Source organism: Schistocerca serialis, chromosome 2 (assembly GCF_023864345.2).
Source record: "Schistocerca serialis cubense isolate TAMUIC-IGC-003099 chromosome 2, iqSchSeri2.2, whole genome shotgun sequence".
Lineage (NCBI taxonomy): Eukaryota > Metazoa > Arthropoda > Insecta > Orthoptera > Acrididae > Schistocerca > Schistocerca serialis.
The window spans coordinates 494,005,820-494,024,700 of NC_064639.1; the positions used below are offsets into that span (position 1 = coordinate 494,005,820).

Below are 18,881 nucleotides of genomic sequence, written 5' to 3' on the forward strand. Positions count from 1 at the left end.
TTTGCCCAACAACATAAAGAGTGTGGCAGGTAGCAGATCAGTTTTAAATCTAGCTTAAAATCATTTCTTTTGGACAACTCCTTCTATTCCATGGACGAGTTTCTCTTTCATAACTGGAAAAAAAATGTACCTCTAAATGTAGTTGCATGTGTAGAACTAAAATTTTCAGTAATATTAATATTAGCACTATTCATGTGTGTATATATATCTTGTAATCTGAACTGTTCCACATCATATCGATAAAATTATCGTGAAAATGATCTATGGAACATAATGTAACTAAACTAAACTTGTGTTACGTCCAAAATAGCATGTTCATTGGCTTTCGGGTCAAGAGTGGAGGCATTTCTAAAACGGCTGAATTTGTAACGCGATCGTGTGCCGCCATAGTTAAAGTACAGGGTGTCCGAAAAGTCTTTCCTTGATTACATAAATTGATAACTCAGGCTAGAAAAAGATACAAATATGAAATTGGTATCTAATTTTTTACAAACTAACAAAGTTTTTTCACATATCAGTAAACTTCCACTTCCATTGTTGCCCAATGACAGTACACGTCGATATGACTTTTCGGACTGATGACCATAGACGTTAAGTCCCATAGTGCTCAGAGCCATTTGACTTTGCGGTCGAAATGCTGTCACGTATTGAGGACGATGATGGTTATCTCAGACGAATTGCCTCTTCCGACGAGGCGACCTTTTTTGTCGGTGGAGTAGTGAATCGCCATAATGTGCTCATTTCGGGTTCACAACCCCCTGGCGACGTCATGGAGTGCACCAGAGGCAGTCCAAAGGTGAATGTTTGGTGTGCGCTATTGCACGATCGAATTATGGGGCCATTCTTCTACGCTGAGGCTACCATCACATCTACAGTGTATCTGGACATGTTGCAACTGTATGCTGTTTCTCAGCTGCTTCAGTGTCACCCCGATGTCTTGTTTCAGCAAGACGGTGCACCGCCTCATTGGAGTTTGCACGTCCGTGCCTATCTCGGTATGGCCTTTCCTGGGCGATGGATTGGTCGTGATGGGCCAACGGTTTGGCTTCCAGACTCTCCTGACATAACCCCATTAGACGTCTTTTTATGGGGTTGCGTCAAGAACTAGGTCTACCGAACACGTGTACCAGATCTTGAAACCCTGCGGCAACGGATAACCACAGTCGTTGCATCGATCCCTCCAGTGATGTTGGCTAATGTGTGGACGGAAATTGGATATCGCATAGATGTGCTACGTGCTACCAAGGGTGCTCATGTGGAAGTTTACTGATGTGTGAAAAAAACTTTGATAGTTTGTAAACAATTAGACACCAGTTTCATATTTGTATCTTACTTCTAGCCTTAGTTATCAATTTATGTAATCGGGGAATGACTTTTCGGACACCCTGTATACCGTGCATGGCAAAATGGCGATATCCTAATCCGATGCTGAGGCAACTGTGCAGTACCACGGACCATAGATGACAGGGGTGAATGACAGCTCCGGAGATGTGCACAAGGGAACAGACGAGTAGCTGTTGAGCAACGACCACCCTGATGAACCAAGGGTCTGCCAACACTGTCTCCTCAACGACTGTTCAGCTCACGTTGGTGCATATGGTCTCTGCAGTAGGCTCCTGTTTCATGCACCAATGCTGACTGCGGTTCATTGGCGACGAAGGCCGGAATTTACACGCCTGTGCCGCAACTGGACTTCCTCTAAATGGCGACTACATGAATTGCGCTTTATGCTCTATCGGTGAGATGGCGTTGGCGAGGACGGCTCTGCAACAATCGTCGGAAGGGTCTACGCCGGAGGAGGGAGCATTATGGTCTGGTAAATGTTTCGTGGCATTCCCTGGGCCACTGACTTGTAACGCCATTGTTACGAACAGCTTCATTTGCATCTTTTCTTGCTTAGAAAATGAAACATGAAAGTTGAAATAACTGCAGCAGTTCAGATTGATAATCGGCTTGACTTCAGAAACAATTTACCAAGAAAGTAATTCTGGTTCCATACATACTCATGAAGAAATAGTTAAAAACTGACAAAAGCTTCACGGAATTTATATATATTGCAGAACAGGTCTTCAACAATGTAAAATTAGAAAGATTTTCAGAAATCTTAGTCGGGAAGACGCATACAGGCGGACAAATACATTAGTATATTCAAAATGAGGTTTGTAATAATTAAAGTAAACACACAAGGAATATAAGCTATTGGTGGTAAGTATCTCCGCTGTTACTTAGATTATGTCTCAAAGTACTGATAAATAAACATTTAATGAGAAGAGTATGTACATGAAATAAAAATGTATATAGAATATCTCGTCTTTTTGACTAAAGAAGGAAAAATTGCGAGAAATATTAAATGAAATGCAATGTTTATTTACCCGTAACATAGAATTAAAAAAACAAACAAACAAACAGAACAATGATAAAGCATAAAGGAACAGAGAATAACATGGGCTACCCTAATATAACGGACTATCTGTTCATATGTGATTTACGATTACGGGTAACATAGTTCGGCTGATCTAAGTAGCCCTACAGGGAATAAGGAAGGCTAATATGAAAATGTGAGTCTGAATGCCTGCAGTGTTTAAATATAGTAATTTTCTACTTGTAGCTGTCTCTTTTTGAATAATTCACTGTTGGTGAATTCCGATGTTTGTGCCATTCTCAAAGAGGCAAAATCGAACGCTCTTGAACTGTAGATGTTCTCATTGTTGGTTATGGAAACAGTTTCAAATCATTTCAGATGTTTTGAGGACTGGCATACTAATGAACGTAACAAATAACACAGTAAAATCAAATGACAGCAGTGCGGACACGGAGATTGAAGCACAAAATGCGCGTACACCGTCCGTCCGAAAAGTTCTGAGACTGTTTATGCTCCAGGCGTATTAGCCACGTCAGTACAGTACCCACGGTGAGAGTTTGACCTAACAGTTGTTGTAAACAACGGACGTGACTTACTTGCAGACAGTGTTAAGTAGTGTGCGTGCGACCGTAATTTGTGAACGTTGTGGCGTCACAACTCGTGAGAGTGCAACATCTCTAAATCAAATATTCAAGACACTTTCCACAATGTTTTGCAGAACAGAAAATTCTGAGCAAAGTTTGTCTAGCACACCTGCAAATAACGCTTGGGCGCTAGTCTCGATCTTATTGAAATGCAAAACGTGGACATTATTTTCTGGAACAATCATTACGTGCTACTATCGATACGAACTTACCACAGAACGATAATCTGCAATGAATGGTCAATGCTTCGAAAACATAAGTAACATTCAAGCGAACGTCACTTATGAGTTAAACAACACGCCAAAGAAGGATCTTGCTGACAGTTTCACATAGCCTTAGGAACTTTCAATGCGGTATACTCTAGTTGGGGGAACCTATGTAGAACACCGAAAGCTTAAAGCCACCATCTTATCTATGTTTTATTAAATCAGTCTCAGACTTTTTGTACTGACGGGCTATGATGAGGCACTCATTGTCAGAAACGTCTACATTTAAACGTGCTGCAGAGTAGTACAAGTACTAACAGATTTGCTTCAAAAATAAAAATCACTCCTTCGTCTTTGGTTTGCCGAATGATTGCTGCTGCTCATTTTCAACAACTTCATATTGTCATCTACAAACATAAAACGACACGGCTAGAGGACAATAAGTGAAAAATAACCGACGGAAGAACACCATTCATTGGGATTGAACACATGATCCAAAAAGACAGTGCGTGTTGTGTCGCTTCCAAATGCAGCATTTATTACTACATTTTCCTCGAGGAAAGAACTGTCACAGGACATGCGTACCTGAACTAATTGGAGAATCAATTAATTTCACAATTTTCAGCAGATCGTAAGGAGAGAAAAAAAGAATGCATTATCCAACACTTTGTTTCCCTAATGGTAAACATGTGAACATCCAGGGATATGTAAACTGCCACTTACCAACTCGATGGATTTACCTCTGATCAGCTGTAAAAAATAGCTTCCGTGGAGAACAGCACCACACGTTCAACTTTACAGTGTGTGATTCTTTCCGTGAGGTTTCTCTATGGAGAAAATTTATGTCGATCTGCTTCAGTTACGTTGCTATAATTCACCATAGCACTGTCACGCAGACCTGCAGGAGAGGACCCAGCGAGAATGTGGCTAACACCGGCCGCCAGTTGTGTTGCAAGTAGGATGGTTCAAATGGTTCTGAGCACTATGGGACTTAACAGCTGTGGTCATCAGTCCCCTAGAACTTAGAACTACTTAAACCTAACTAACCTAAGGACATCACACACATTCATGCCCGAGGCAGGATTCGAACCTGCGACCGTAGCAGGCGCACGGTCACGGACTGCGCGCCTAGAACCGCGAGACCACAGCGGCCGGCTGCAAGTAGGATGCACATAGTGTTCATCTTAGGTACGAAGTCATCTCTTTCGGTTGGTAGTAAGATCAAAAATTAATGATAGCCTGAGGGAAAATTACAACCTTGTGAAACTGTGTGTACATAATGATCTTTTGTAACAATATTTAACGTACCACACAAACGTTGCACAAATAAAATCTTCAACTGTATTTCAAACGACCCTCCAGCAAAACGAGAGATTAAAAGTGTGACATTTATAGTGGCTGATACTACTTCAGGCACAATGATTCCCTGTACTTCATTTCGGGAAAGAGAATTAAGATTTATGGAGGAAGAACAGACACAATATGAAGGTATTCCTACCTGAAAGTCGACAAATCTGACTTCTGACGGTGCTCCGTTCACGTACTTAAACATCAGGTTGTTCTTCCAGCAGTCACCATGGCTCAATACACACAGCTTGGCGTTGTCCTTGAGTCGCTCATATACATCAAATGCGGTATCAGCGACGCGGTCCATGAAAGTCCTGCATTTTTCGGCATATTTTTCATACCCAGGGCATTTGTTTAGCTCGTCCGCCAGTGCACACATGATCTTACCCCCCAATGATCTGAAATATTCCTTAGTATTCTTGTCTGTGAACATATTCCCAGTGAACGCGCTCTTGTAGTCGGGTTGCCTGTCAATCAGACAGGCTGAGGAGGCGTGCAGCCTGGCGTAAGCTCGCAGGACCATTTTGCAGTGCTGGTAGTCCAGAGGTCGTCCCGCGTCAGCCATCCTGAAGCCGGCTGCTGACAAATCTTCCAGCACCAGAAAGTCTGCCGGCTGCTGTCCCCAGTCGTAGCAGCGAGCTGTCAGCGGCCGGAAGTCCTCACCCTCCAATGGTGCCAAGAGCTTGTGGACTTGAGGCATCACCTCATGCAGCATTCGTGACTCGATTCTGAACACTTGGCAGTTGTCTAGCAGTTCCTTCATGGGTCCAGATAGAAGAGCTGTTTTCACCAGTAGCGATTCCTTCCTCGCCTCTTCTAAGTCGTCTGCTCCCTTTAGAAAGATAGTGACTCTGAACAATAAACTTGAGTAGCCAGATCCTTCCGCACACGCGTATTGTACTTTCGTTGAATCTACAGAAACTTGGTCCCCTTCTTTATTTTTCAGGACAGTTTCTATGAATTCGTTATTGATCCAAGAAGGAGGGAGACCTCGAGAGTCGTTGGATGATTCCATGCTGTTAGGTTGCCTGGACCTGAAAAAAGAACAGAGGATTCCATTATAGTTGTGGAGAACTGAGTGCTAAATTTAGTTCATTTAAAACCACATTGTTCTCAGATGCTGTAAAACATCTATCTTGTCAACTTGAATCATCTTTTGATATGTAAGATAGATTGACACTCGGTTTTTACATATGCAGATAAAAATGTCATAAAATATTGCCAAGATTTGCACAAAAGTGGTTAATGAGAAGCACTATTTATTGATCCAGAATAAGAGTTCTCAGTACACCAAATTCAGTGGTACAACGATGTCGGAATACAACTAGAGATTTACCTATTGCTCTTATTGCAGAATGTCATGCCAATTTCAATGGTAATATTTGTCGCTGAAAGAAGATGGCAACTCATGCTTCTCTGTCAGATGTTACACAGCTGCCGGGCCTGGTGGCCGAGCGGTTCTAGGCGCTACAGTCTTTCTTCACTTAAAAACAATATCGAAGTGTCTTACTTCATGAATTTTATTCGTTTGAATGTAATTTTTTGAAATTTCTAGTGGCAACTAAAATCGACCATACGGAAAGTATACGCTGTGGACTTTTACCTTGCAAACTCTTCAAAATTTCGTGCAATGATTTACTACATTTAATGCTGCACAATAACTGCGTTGAACATCGAAACAAAATTAAGTTATTTATGGGGCGAAGGTATCAGTCAAGAAGATGTGGAAAAATCAAATTTTTGGGCCAAATAGTTCTTGTGAAATCGAATGATAAAGTGTGTCAAAGCAGTCGGAACACCATGTGTCTGCACAGGCGAGCAGCGTAGTGATGACAAAATCGCGCACAGCGCGGAATGCGGGGAGCAAATCTCTGTAGCACCGAAAGGGTTAAAGCGGCCGTGGTGGCTTTACTTCATAAACTGCGCGCTCACCCCAAAACATAAATTTTCGAACTATACTATACTATGGCGCTGCTTCTCTTGGTGCGTACAACTGGCAACGCAGCAATCTCCCACGTCTGGGCGGGCTGACGCAAACCGCCAAGATAAAAGAATTGAACTATAGACTGACAACGGGTGGGAGAGTGGTGTACTGACCCCTTGTTGCTCCATACCACATCCAACGACGTCTCTGGCAGAGGATGACACGGTGTTTGGTCGGTACCGAAGGGCCCGCCAGGGCATGTGGACGGACTTTACGTTCACACGCTAATCTTATTATTCCCAGTTTACACACATTTCCAGTAGCGGCACATTGAAATTCCATACCCGTGGCCGGGATTAACGTGGAGACGCTGCCTCAAGAACAGGAAGAGCAGCAAGCGTAGTTCAGTCGTATTATATACCCGGTGCTCCGCACCCTTCATACCTAGGAAGAAAGTGGTTTTCAAAGAAGGACTCACTGAGGCTGCTGAATATAACCATTTATTTCATTAGTACACCACTACCGAGCTGACGACCATACCATCCTGTTACCTCTCACATATAGTAAGTCCGGGAGAGTTGCCGCATTCGGTACAGACTGCGCATCCCCCTAATTTTGGTAATACCATTTTTGTGGTATTCTAGGTAGTCTTGGACCTGAAAATGAAGAGACGCTTGTCAGACACATCAAGGAACTTGGTGATGCTGGATTTTGTCCGGACCAGACGGCAGTGAGAAGAATGGCATATGAATTTGTGGTCGCCTTAAAAACTGAAGGTATGTTTAATAACGATAGAAAGACGGCAGGATACGATTGGCTTACAAGCTTTGTGCGTCGTTACCCTGATCTATCTATTAGAAAGGCTGAGGGCTTGTCAATGGCAACGGCAATAGAGCTCACTAGAGAAGCAGCAAATGATTTTTATGAACTGATTGAGGAGGGATAAGCCTCAAAAGGTTTTTAATGTTGATGAAAGTGGGATCCAACTAATAAATGAAGTAGGAAAAATTGTAGCAAGGAAAGGAGAAAAGGTAGTTAATAAAGTTACAATCGGAGAAAATGGAGAGACTGTAAGCTTGGTGGCATGCTGCTCTACAGAAGGAAGATTTCTTCCTTCATCTTTAATCTATTTAATGCCTGATTTCCAAGATGGACTTCTTAACGGCTCCAAAGTCTATATGAACGAAAAATCTGCTTATATAAACAAATAAATAATTCTTAAGTGGTTTAAGAATGTGTTTCTTTTCCGGAAAGCGAAAGGGCATAACGTTTTAATTCTCGGTGGACATTGTTCGCATGTCACATCAATCGCGCTCCTTGAACTAGCAGAAGCTGCAAATGTTTCATTGCTCCGTTTACGCCCTCATACTACACATGCTCTCCAGCCTCTTGGTAAGTCATTCGTCGCCCCACTCAAAACTTATTTTAAAGCAGCGACCAACACCTGGATTGAAAAAAATGTTGGCCGGAAGCTGACTAGGTACCCCACGCTTAAAAGAGAGGTGTAAACATTTGTGGCCATGAAGATGGATGATAGTCATTAGAAGAGGAAACAATAGAACATCTAAAATATTTTAACTATCTTGGTTGTAAAATATCAAATGAATACAAAGGAGATGTAAAGATTAAGTTTAGTAGAGCTGAGTGTGTTTGTGGCAAATCAATATATATTTTGGGCATAAAAGACAGAAACAAACATGACTGAAATTTTACAAAACAGCCATGTTTCCAACCCTATTATATGGATTTCAATCGTGCTTACTGAATAAATGACAAGAAAATCAAGTATAATTAGTATAAATGAAATTTCATAGAGAAATGGAGGGACGCAAAAGAACAAATACAGTACGAAATGATAATATTTGAAAGGAATTGAAAATTTTGACGGTGAGAGAAAAACTGATCGAAGACAAAAAGAAATAGAATGAACGTTTACAAAAAATAAATATAGAAAGACTACCATGTCAGAGAAAGATTTTTAAGGAAAAGCGTTCCTGGCAGACCTAGAAAATGACAGGAATTGTAATAGGCCACAATAGGCCTAATTATACCTATGTATTCACTTTTTTCTGTATTTCTTGACATTAATGTTGCATCATTACACTGTTTTTAATTATTTCCAGGATCTGCATTTTTCTATAAGCAGGTCCAATGATGGTGACGTAAGTTCAGTTTCGGAGAAAAAGCCGTTGTATACACCAGACTTATCGAATTTTTACTGTAACAGACGTTTAACCGAAGTTTAATTGCTCAAGAAGAACACTGACGGTCGACGTTAATCACTGAAAATGCAGATACCTTTCTGTAAATGCAAATCTAACGATGGATCACAAAAGGGGGCGTGGCACCGCGCAATCGTTGAAACAATATGGCTTTTATATAATTTGTTGCACGAATTAACTTCCGAAAATTGGATACACTGTTTCTGACATGCTACGGAGCTATTTGTGGAGAAACGACTAGCCGGCCGCTGTGGCCCAGCGGTTCTAGGCCGTTCAGTCCGGAACCGCGCTGATGAAAGGAAAAAAGTTTATCGCTTACTACATTTTTCGCTCTCCACGCAGTAAAAAGGCAGCATGAAGTGTGGCTTTGTAATTTCTTACTTCTTTACTATTAACTACATTCGAAATATAGTTTCCTAGCAGGATCGACATGCACCAATAAAGGTGCCTACAAAATTACATACAGGGTGTTACAAAAAGGTACGGCCAAACTTTCAGGAAACATTCCTCACACACAAAGAAAGAAAATATGTTATGTGGAAATGTGTCCGGAAACGCTTACTTTTCATGTTAGAGCTCATTTTATTACTTCTCTTCAAATCACATTAATCATGGAATGGAAACACAAAACAACAGAACGTACCAGCGTGACATCAAACACTTTGTTACAGGAAATGTTCAAAATGTCCTCCGTTAGCGAGGATACATGCATCCACCCTCCGTCACATGGAATCCCCGATGCGCTAATGCAGACTGGAGAATGGCGTATTGTATCACAGCCGTCCACAATACGAGCACGAAGAGTCTCTACATTTGGTGCCGGGGTTGCGTAGACAAGAGTTTTCAAATGCCCCCATTAATGAAAGTCAAGAGGGTTGAGGTCAGGGGAGCGTGGAGGCCATGGAATTGGTCCGCCTCTACCAATCCATCGGTCACCGAATCTGTTGTTGAGAAGCGTACGAACACTTCGACTGAAATGTGCAGGGGATCCATCGTGCATGAACCACATGTTGTGTCGTACTTGTAAAGGCATATGTTCTAACTGCACAGGTGGAGTATCCCGTATGAAATCATGATAACGTGCTCCATTGAGCGTAGGTGGAAGAACATGGGGTCCAATCAAGACATCACCAACAATGCCTGCCCAAACGTTCACAGAAAATGTGTGTTGGTGACGTGATTGCGCAATTGCGTGCGGATTCTCGTCAGCCAACACATGTTGATTGTGAAAATTTACAATTTGAACACTTTAGAATGAAGCCTAATCCGTAAAGAGAACATTTGCACTGAAATGAGGATTGACACATTGTTGGATGAACCATTCGCAGAAGTGTACCCGTGGAGGCCAATCAGCTGCTGATAGTGCCTGCACACGTTGTACATGGCACGGAAACAACTGGTTCTCCCGTAGCACTCTCCATACAGTGACGTGGTCAACGTTACCTTGTACAGCAGCAACTTCTCTGACGCTGACGTTAGGGTCAACTGCACGAAGAATTGCCTCGTCTATTGCAGGTGTCCTCGTCGTTCTAGATCTTCCCTAGTCGCGAGTCATAGACTGGAATGTTCCGTGCTCCCTAAGACGCCGATCAATTGCTTCGAACGTCTTCCTGTCTGGACATCTTCGTTCTGGAAATCTGTCTCGATACAAACGTACCGCGCCACGGCTATTGCCCCGTGCTAATCCATACATCAAATTGGCATCTGCCAACTCCGCATTTGTAAACATTGCACTGACTGCAAAACCACGTTCGTGATGAACACTAACCTGTTGATACTACGTACTGATGTGCTTGATGCTAGTACTGTAGAGCAATGAGTCGCATGTCAACACAAGCACCGAAGTCAACATTACCTTCCTTCAATTGGGCCAAGTGGCGGTGAATCGAGGAAGTACAGTACATACTGACGAAACTAAAATGAGCTCTAACATGGAAATTAAGCGTTTCCGGACACATGTCCACATAACATCTTTTCTTTATTTGTGTGCAAGGAATGTTTCCTGAAAGTTTGGCAGCACCTTTTTGTAACACCCTGTAGTTCAGGGGATACGATATTATAAACATTGAGAAGCGTGGAAACCTAGCAATTGCTTGAAACGGAGCACAAATTACCCAGACCATACTCATCCAGTGCTTGATAATGAGAGCACATACCGACTTGTAACAAACTTTAAACCTAATTTGAGACCTTTTTTAAACTTCTTCCTTCCTTACATGTTTAACGTCAAGTATTTAGCATATTAACTCATTTGTAAGGTAATTAGAAGTTTGAAGCTCTTTTATGCATGGGAGTTCGATTCTTTAAAGAATCTGGGTTTTACTGGTTATCACCTATTAGATGTACAGAAAGATCCAGTGATCCAGCAACAATGCTTCTAAAATTCTCGTCCAAACGTTTGTTGAGAATATCTGACTTTGATGCGGTCTTTATGCGAAAATATGAGGATTTAGTCTGTGTGTCTGGATAGTATGACTACTAACGATAAGCCTGTCTTAAAATGGATTGCAATAAATACCTAGAATTACTTGGGAATCGATGCAAAAAAAAAGTAGGTCAGAATTCAATTGTCTCCCCTGACTTATTTGGTTGCGAGTAGTGAATCGTTGAAGGTGATGGTATAACAAGTCTTTACAATGACAACAATTCACTGGCTGCACTTTTGTTGCAATAGTATCGAAGGAAATTGACGGAGATCCGAAATGTGAAATGATTTGGGTGAAGGTCACGGTTAAAGCAGGCTGAGACATGGTAATTGGATGTCTCTATAAGCCCCCTGGCTCAGCAGCTTTTGTGGCTGAGCACCTGAAGGATAATTTGGAAAATATTTCGAGTAGATTTCCCCACCATGTTATAGTTCTGGGTGGAGATTTTAATTTGCCGGATATAGACTGGGAGACTCAGACGTTCATAACGGGTGGCAGGGACAAAGAATCCAGTGAAATTTTTTTAAGTGCTTTATGTGAAAACTACCTTGAGCAGTTAAACAGAGAACCGACTAGTGGCGATAACATATTAGACCTTCTGGTGACAAACAGACCCGAACTATTTGATAAAGTTAACGCAGAACAGGGAATCAGCGATCATAAAGCGGTTACGGCATAGATGATTTCAGCCGTAAATAGGAATATTAAAAAGGGTAGGAAGATTTTTCTGTTTAGAAAAAGTGACAAAAAGTAGATTTCAGAGTACCTGTTGGCTCAACACAAAACTTTTGTCTCAAGTACAGGTAGTGTTGAGGATCAGTGGACAAAGTTCAAAACCGTCGTACATAATGCGTTAGATGAGTATGTGCCAAGCAAGATTGTAAGAGATGGAAAAGAGCCACCGTGGTACAACAACCGAGTTAGAAAACTGCTGCGGAAGCAAAGGGAACTTCACAGCAAACATAAACATACCCAAAGCCTTGCAGACAAACAAAAATTACGCGAAGCGAAATGTAGTGTGAGGAGGGCTATGCGAGAGGCGTTCAATGAATTCGAAAGTAAAGTTCTATGTACTGACTTGGCAGAAAAACCTAAGAAATTTTGGTCTTATGTCAAAGCGGTAGGTGGGTCAAAACAAAATGTCCAGACACTCTGTGACCAAAATGGTACTGAAACAGAGGATGACAGACTAAAGGCCGAAATACTAAATGTCTTTTTCCAAAGTTGTTTCACAGAGGAAGATTGCACTGTAGTTCCTTCTCTAGATTGTCGCACAGATGACAAAATGGTAGATATCGAAATAGACGACAGAGGGATAGAGAAACAATTAAAATCGCTCAAAAGAGGAATGGCCTCTGGACCTGATGGGATACAAGTTCAATTTTACACAGAGTACGCGAAGGAACTTGCCCCCCTTCTTGCAGCGGTGTACCGTAGGTCTCTAGAAGAGCGTAGCGTTCCAAAGGATTGGAAAAGGGCACAGGTTATCCCCGTTTTCAAGAAGGGACGTCGAGCAGATGTGCAGAACTATAGACCTATATCTCTAACGTCGATCAGTTGTAGAATTTTGGAACACGTATTGTGTTCGAGTATAATGACTTTTCTGGAGACAAGAAATCTACTCTGTAGGAATCAGCATGGGTTTCGAAAAAGACGGTCATGTGAAACCCAGCTCGTCAGCTCGTCCACGAGACTCAGAGGGCCATAGACACGGGTTCACAGGTAGATGCCGTGTTTCTTGACTTCCGCAAGGCGTTCGATACAGTTCCCCACAGTCGTTTAATGAACAAAGTAAGAGCATATGGACTATCAGACCAACTGTGTGATTGGATTGAGGAGTTCCTAGATAACAGGACGCAGCATGTCATTCTCAATGGAGAGAAGTCTTCCGAAGTAAGAGTGATTTCAGGTGTGCCGCAGGGGAGTGTCATAGGACCGTTGCTATTCACAATATACATAAATGACTCTGTGGATGATATCGGAAGTTCATTGAGGCTTTTTTACGGATGATGCTGTGGTGTATCGAGAGGTTGTAATAATGGAAAATTGTACTGAATTGCAGGAGGATCTGCAGCGAATTTACGCATGGTGCAGGGAATGGCAATTGAATCTCAATGTTGACAAGTGTAATGTGCTGCGAATACACAGAAAGATAGATCCTTTATCATTTAGCTGCAAAATAGCAGGTCAGCAACTGGAAGCAGTTAATACCATTAATTATCTGGGAGTACGCATTAGGAGTGATTTAAAATGGAATGATCATATAATGTTGATCGTCGGTAAAGCAGATGCCAGACTGAGATTCATTGGAAGATTCCTAAGGAAATGCAATCCGAAAACAAAGGAAGTAGGTTACAGTACGCTTGTTCGCCCACTGCTTGAATACTGCTCAGCAGTGTGGAATCCGTACCAGATAGGGTTGATAGAAGATATAGAGAAGATCCAACGGAGAGCAGCGCGCTTCGTTACAGGATCATTTAGTAATCGCGAAAGCGTTACGGAGAACATACCTTCGAGAACATACCTTCACCGAAGAGTCAAGCAGTATATTGCTCCCTCCTACGTATATCTCGCGAAGAGACCATGAGGATAAAATCAGAGAGATAGAGCCCACACAGAGGCATACCGACAATCCTTCTTTCCACGAACAATACGAGACTGGAGTAGAAGGGAGAACCGATAGAGGTACTCAAGGTACCCTCCGCCACACACCGTCAGATGGCTTGCGGAGTATGGATGTAGATGTAGATGTAGAGTTTCCACAAGCCAACCCGCAAAACCTCTTAAAAACGGTAGGTTTACAGTTCAAACTGTCCTCATAGCGTATTCACAATGTGTTCATTTCTAAACACACTGCCTGAAAAAATTCTCAACAAAAAAAATAAAAAATATAAGTGATCAACACTGCAGGATCACAAGTTAATGTAAGCACGAGACAGGCCACTGAAGATATGAAATGCTGGTAATTAATAGCCGGTTTAACCACCAGAATGTTGAATGCAAGCAAGCAAATGTATATGCATTTTGATGTACAGATGCCGGATGTCACTTTGTACGATGGTGATCGCTACTGTTACACATGGTCGGTCAGTGCAGGGACAGTCAAAGTTCTTTGTGGATGAAGCTGGAGAAGTGGTCCAATGCTGTCGCATATGCGCTCGATTGGAGACGGATCTATTGATGCAGCAGGCCATAGCAACATGTCGATACTCTGTAGTGCACGTTTGGTTACAAGAAGAGGTATGTGGACGAGCGTTATCCTGCTGGAAAACACCCCTGGAATGATATTCACAAATGGCAGCACAACAGATCGAATAATCAAACAGAAGTACAATTTTTCAATCAGCATGTGTGGGATAACCACGAGAGCGCTTCTGGTGTCGTACGAAATATCACCCCAGAACATAACTCCAGGTGTAGATCTAGGGTTGTTGCAGGCCCTGAACTGGCCTCCTCCTAATCAATACACACCCATCGCTGGCACCCAGACAACCAGCTTTCATCGGAAAAAACAACAGACTTCCACTCTGCCCGCTAACGAACTCTCGATTGACACCTCTGAAGTCGCAAATGACGATGGTTTAGGGTCAGTGGAATGCACGCTACTGGGCGTCTGGCTCGAAATGTTCTTGAAGTAGCTGATTTGTAACAGTTCGTTGTGACCCTCTGATGCCAACTGCTGCTCAATTTGCTGCTCCAGATGCAGTGCTATGTGTCACAATCACACACAGAACACGGTGGGCTTCCTTCTCGGTAGCGCCACGTGGCAGTCCGAAGTCCAGTCTCGTTGCGACTGTACGTTCTTGTATTAAAAATGAAGAAATTCCTCCAGCTGTATTTAAGGTGTCGATTTTATTTTGGCAACTAGTTTCAACGTTGTAACAACGTCATCTTCAGGCCCATACAATTGTTGACGTGCAGCTGACGTAAACAAGTGTTTGGGCCATGGTCAGATACGGACGTGCTCCCATGTGTTTGGGAGCACATCCGTATCTCACCAATGACTTCGAGTATCAGCTCCACGCAGTTGACGTCAACAAGTGTATGGGCCTGAAGTTGACGTTGTTACACGGTTGAAACTAGTTGCCAAAATAAAATCGGCATGTTAAGTACATCTGGAGGAATTTCTTCGTCTTTAATATAAACTTCTACCAGCTGACGCCCCACTGTCCTCCATTTCAACTATGGATGTACGTACATTCTTTTGGTCACTCTGTTAGCAGTCAAGTACACAGGCCGCATGCCTGCTAGTCTCCCTGCAGTGTCACAGAAGGAATTTCCTGCTTCTCGTAGCCCTATCACACGACCTCGTTTAAAGACAGTAAGGTGTTAATAGTGATGTCTTTGGCTAATATCGACTCACCACGTCAAATCACAAAAATAAGTAACGCTTACGACCATCACAGCGCGTATTTAAAGCCAACTTGAATAGCATCCTCATAGCCGCGCGGGATTAGCCGAGCGGTCTCAGGTGCTGCAAAAAAAAAAAAAAAAAAAATGTTCAAATGGCTCTGAGCACTATGGGACTTAACTTCTGAGGTCATCAGTCCCCCAGTCCCCTAGAACTTAGAAGTACTTAAACCTAACTAACCTAAGGACATCACACACATACATGCCCTGGGCAGGATTCGAACTTGCGACAGTAGTGCTCGCTCGGTTCCAGACTATAGCGCCTAGAACCGCTCGGCCACCTCGGCCGGCGTAAGGCGCTGCAGTCATGGACTGTGTGGCTGGTCCCGGCGGAGGTTCGAGTTCTCCTTCGGGCATGGGTGTGTGTGTCTGTCCGTAGGATAATTTAGGTTAAGTAGTGTGTAAGTTTAGGGACTGATAACCTTAGCAGTTAAGTCCCATAAGATTTCACACACATTTGAACATTTTGCATTCTCACAGAATTGCTACTAGCGGCACTCTTACGCGACTGGCACGAAATCTGAACAGACAGACATATTCTTTCAGATGTAGAAACACACCTACCAACTTTCGTTTACGTCGCTCAGCTCTTTACTGGTGTTGTGATTTTTTTTTCCGTCAGAATACATTAGATTTCGGCATTCCTGGATGTTTTATGTGGTCCGTGGCTGCGTTCAGACAGAATTAAAGTTTTACATCTACTGCAAAAGACAAAATCAAAGATCTAGTACCCCACTGTTTACCGAAACATATCAGTTGCTCTTCTAGAGACACTTCGTTGAAGTCGGCAGTAAAAAAACAATACTAACCTCTGAAAATGAAGTCGAACTACAGGAAAAATGCGGAGCGTCTTGCTTTACTGCTTTCGCCGAACAGCAGTCGCGCACTGCGGGGTCAATCCCGTTTTCAGCCACTAACAAACGGTCTTTGTCTTATACTAAGGAGCCGAGCAGCGTTATCAGCCTGAGCACTGTGTACCCTCTGACAGTTGACAGCGTGCTCTTGTCTCCGCTGAACCCCGGAAGATTTACTGTAAGACAGCGGCACCGTTCTAAGCAAACGAAACAGACGCGGAAGGCTCAATAATCTTTAGTAACGCACATTAGTTTCCTGGAAACAGAAAGCTGTGACGCAATCTGCTTAAATTCACCACTTCATTAACTAAAAGTGTAAATGCAAACAGGCTCAGCATGTAGCCTGGTGGATACTGGCTTAACCCCGGAAGGTGATTTAAAGACGCCGACTCAAGCTGGAAGGGCTGGCGACGCGTCTGCTCTTTCGTAATGAAATACACTGTAGCTACAGTGTACACCTCTGGCACTCAAGTGTACAATCTATAATGTCTCATACAACAAGCTGAGTATAAAACTTGATAACAGACCTGATTCTGACGTCAGTATTTCGACAAATTTCATGCTTCCCCCCATCTTTCCCTTTCTTGCGCTAATGCTAATCTCATCTTTACGTAACTGCAACAACCAATTCCTTCTATAATTTGGTTTGCACATTCCAAATCATTCCAATTTCTTGTATTGACGTCCGATGTTCCACTTCTCATTTCCAAACAACATTGTGCCCCAAACGAACTCTTTGAAGAACTTCTTCCTCAGCTCCATCTCAATACCTCTTAAGAGCAGCATCTGTTTTGTTGGGAAAACTGTTATTTACTTTTACCAGTCCGGTTTTTATATCTTCAATACTTCGCCCATCTTTTGTAATCCTGCTTTCCAGACAGGAGAATTGTTTCCCTAGTTCCACTACTGCATCGTTCCTAAATTTGATGCAAAGCGAGTAGTTATTCTTCTTTCTGCCACTCGTCACCATTGGTTTTGATGCTCTAACAGTAACCGTGCTCGTACATTAAAACCTGGTCATATTCAGCCTTGGCCAGAAGTGAAAAAGAAAACAAAGTACTAAACAAAATTACATATTTCGAGAACTCGCATTTCTTCACCTTCTTCAGTTCAATACCGTTAAAATAGAAAAAGCCTAACGGTTAATAATCGAGTCGAAAAGCGCATCAGAAACTTAAATTTGTACAGGGAAATATGTCTCAAAACTCCAACAGCCTAACGAGGCGCGCTGTTTACAAATGAGCAGGAGAAAATCTCAGTCCAGCTACATAAAACAACAAAAACACGTTCGGTACACAAATACGAACCAGCCACAGCTCTGGACAAGCCAAATACAGCAATGATGGCATGGTGTAGTAATTCAGACCTGTGGCTCATCTCTGTTGGAAGCCACAAGACCCACACAATGCAAAATAAGAGGAAAAGAAAAGGAAACAACCCACAGAGGGTTCCACAACTGTGGTGAAGCGTCCTTGCCTGTTAAAGGAAGGAAAGCAATAATTTTGTACAAGCAAAAAGGTGGACTCATCCTTAACCCATTGTGATTAATAATATATATGAATCTGTGTTACAATAGCATTATTTTTGTCGTTATTAGTATCAAACTGTCACGGTCTCTCTTACAGTAATACATTTCGTCAGTCAACATCAGAGATGCGTCATCTAGGTGTGCGCATCATATTGCAAGTGCAGCTGACGCCAGAGTCGACGAATCAGTTGTTAAATCAACACATACTTTATTCTACACCTTCGTGTTTCGCAGCGCAATGACTGCTCCATTAAATTTCGGGAGTGCACAGGAATTTATTCAGATACACACCCGAAATTTAGTGGATCAATCTTTGTCTTGACCGCCAGTTTGTTTCCACTGCGCAGTAGAATTGATTATGGTTGCGTGTATTAAGTGTCCTTTGCAAGTTTATAAACAAGGAACCGCATCAAAGGAGGTAACAGAACACAGCAGAAGAAGACAGCCATTTCATATGAACAAAGTGAGTGATCAATTTTAAAAACTTATGTGAACAGCAAACCAACAAATGAACATAACATTTCGTCACTTGCCGTGCGGTCTTAGGAGCCTTGTCACGGTTCGCGCTCCTCCCCCCCCCCCCCCCCCCTCTCGGAGGTTCGAGTCCTCCCTCGGGCATGGGTGTGTGTGTGTTGTCCTTAGCGTAAGTTAGTTTAAGTTCGATTAAGTAGTGTGTAAGCTTAGGGACCGATGACCTCAGCAGTTTCGTCCCACAGGATCTTACCACAAATTTCCAAGTTTTCCATTGTGTCGCATTAGGCTGTCCTTCTCTTTGTCTGCAGGATGACCAGCACATTTCAAGACAGCGAAGAAAAAATTCAGCATTTACTTCTAACTTTGTTAAAGATTTTTGGTATTGTCACTGTAGTCGGAAGATGAGGGTTGAGACTCGAGACATGTCGATTTATTAAATAATTTAAGCAAGTCAACAACATTTGTCACTGATAGTGTTCTGAAA

The 18,881-nt window shown here is 42.5% G+C and overlaps 1 protein-coding gene across 1 annotated transcript in view; it reads right to left on the reverse strand.

The window, feature by feature from the left end:
• The window catches only part of LOC126457428 (uncharacterized), a 43,730-nt gene that overhangs the window by 15,414 nt on the left and 9,435 nt on the right, over positions 1 to 18,881 (reverse strand). Inside the window, exon 2 of the mRNA XM_050093698.1 lies at positions 4,711 to 5,593. Coding sequence (XP_049949655.1) covers positions 4,711 to 5,574 — 864 coding nt within the window. The 5' untranslated portion in view covers positions 5,575 to 5,593. The remainder of the gene's footprint in view (positions 1 to 4,710; positions 5,594 to 18,881) is intronic.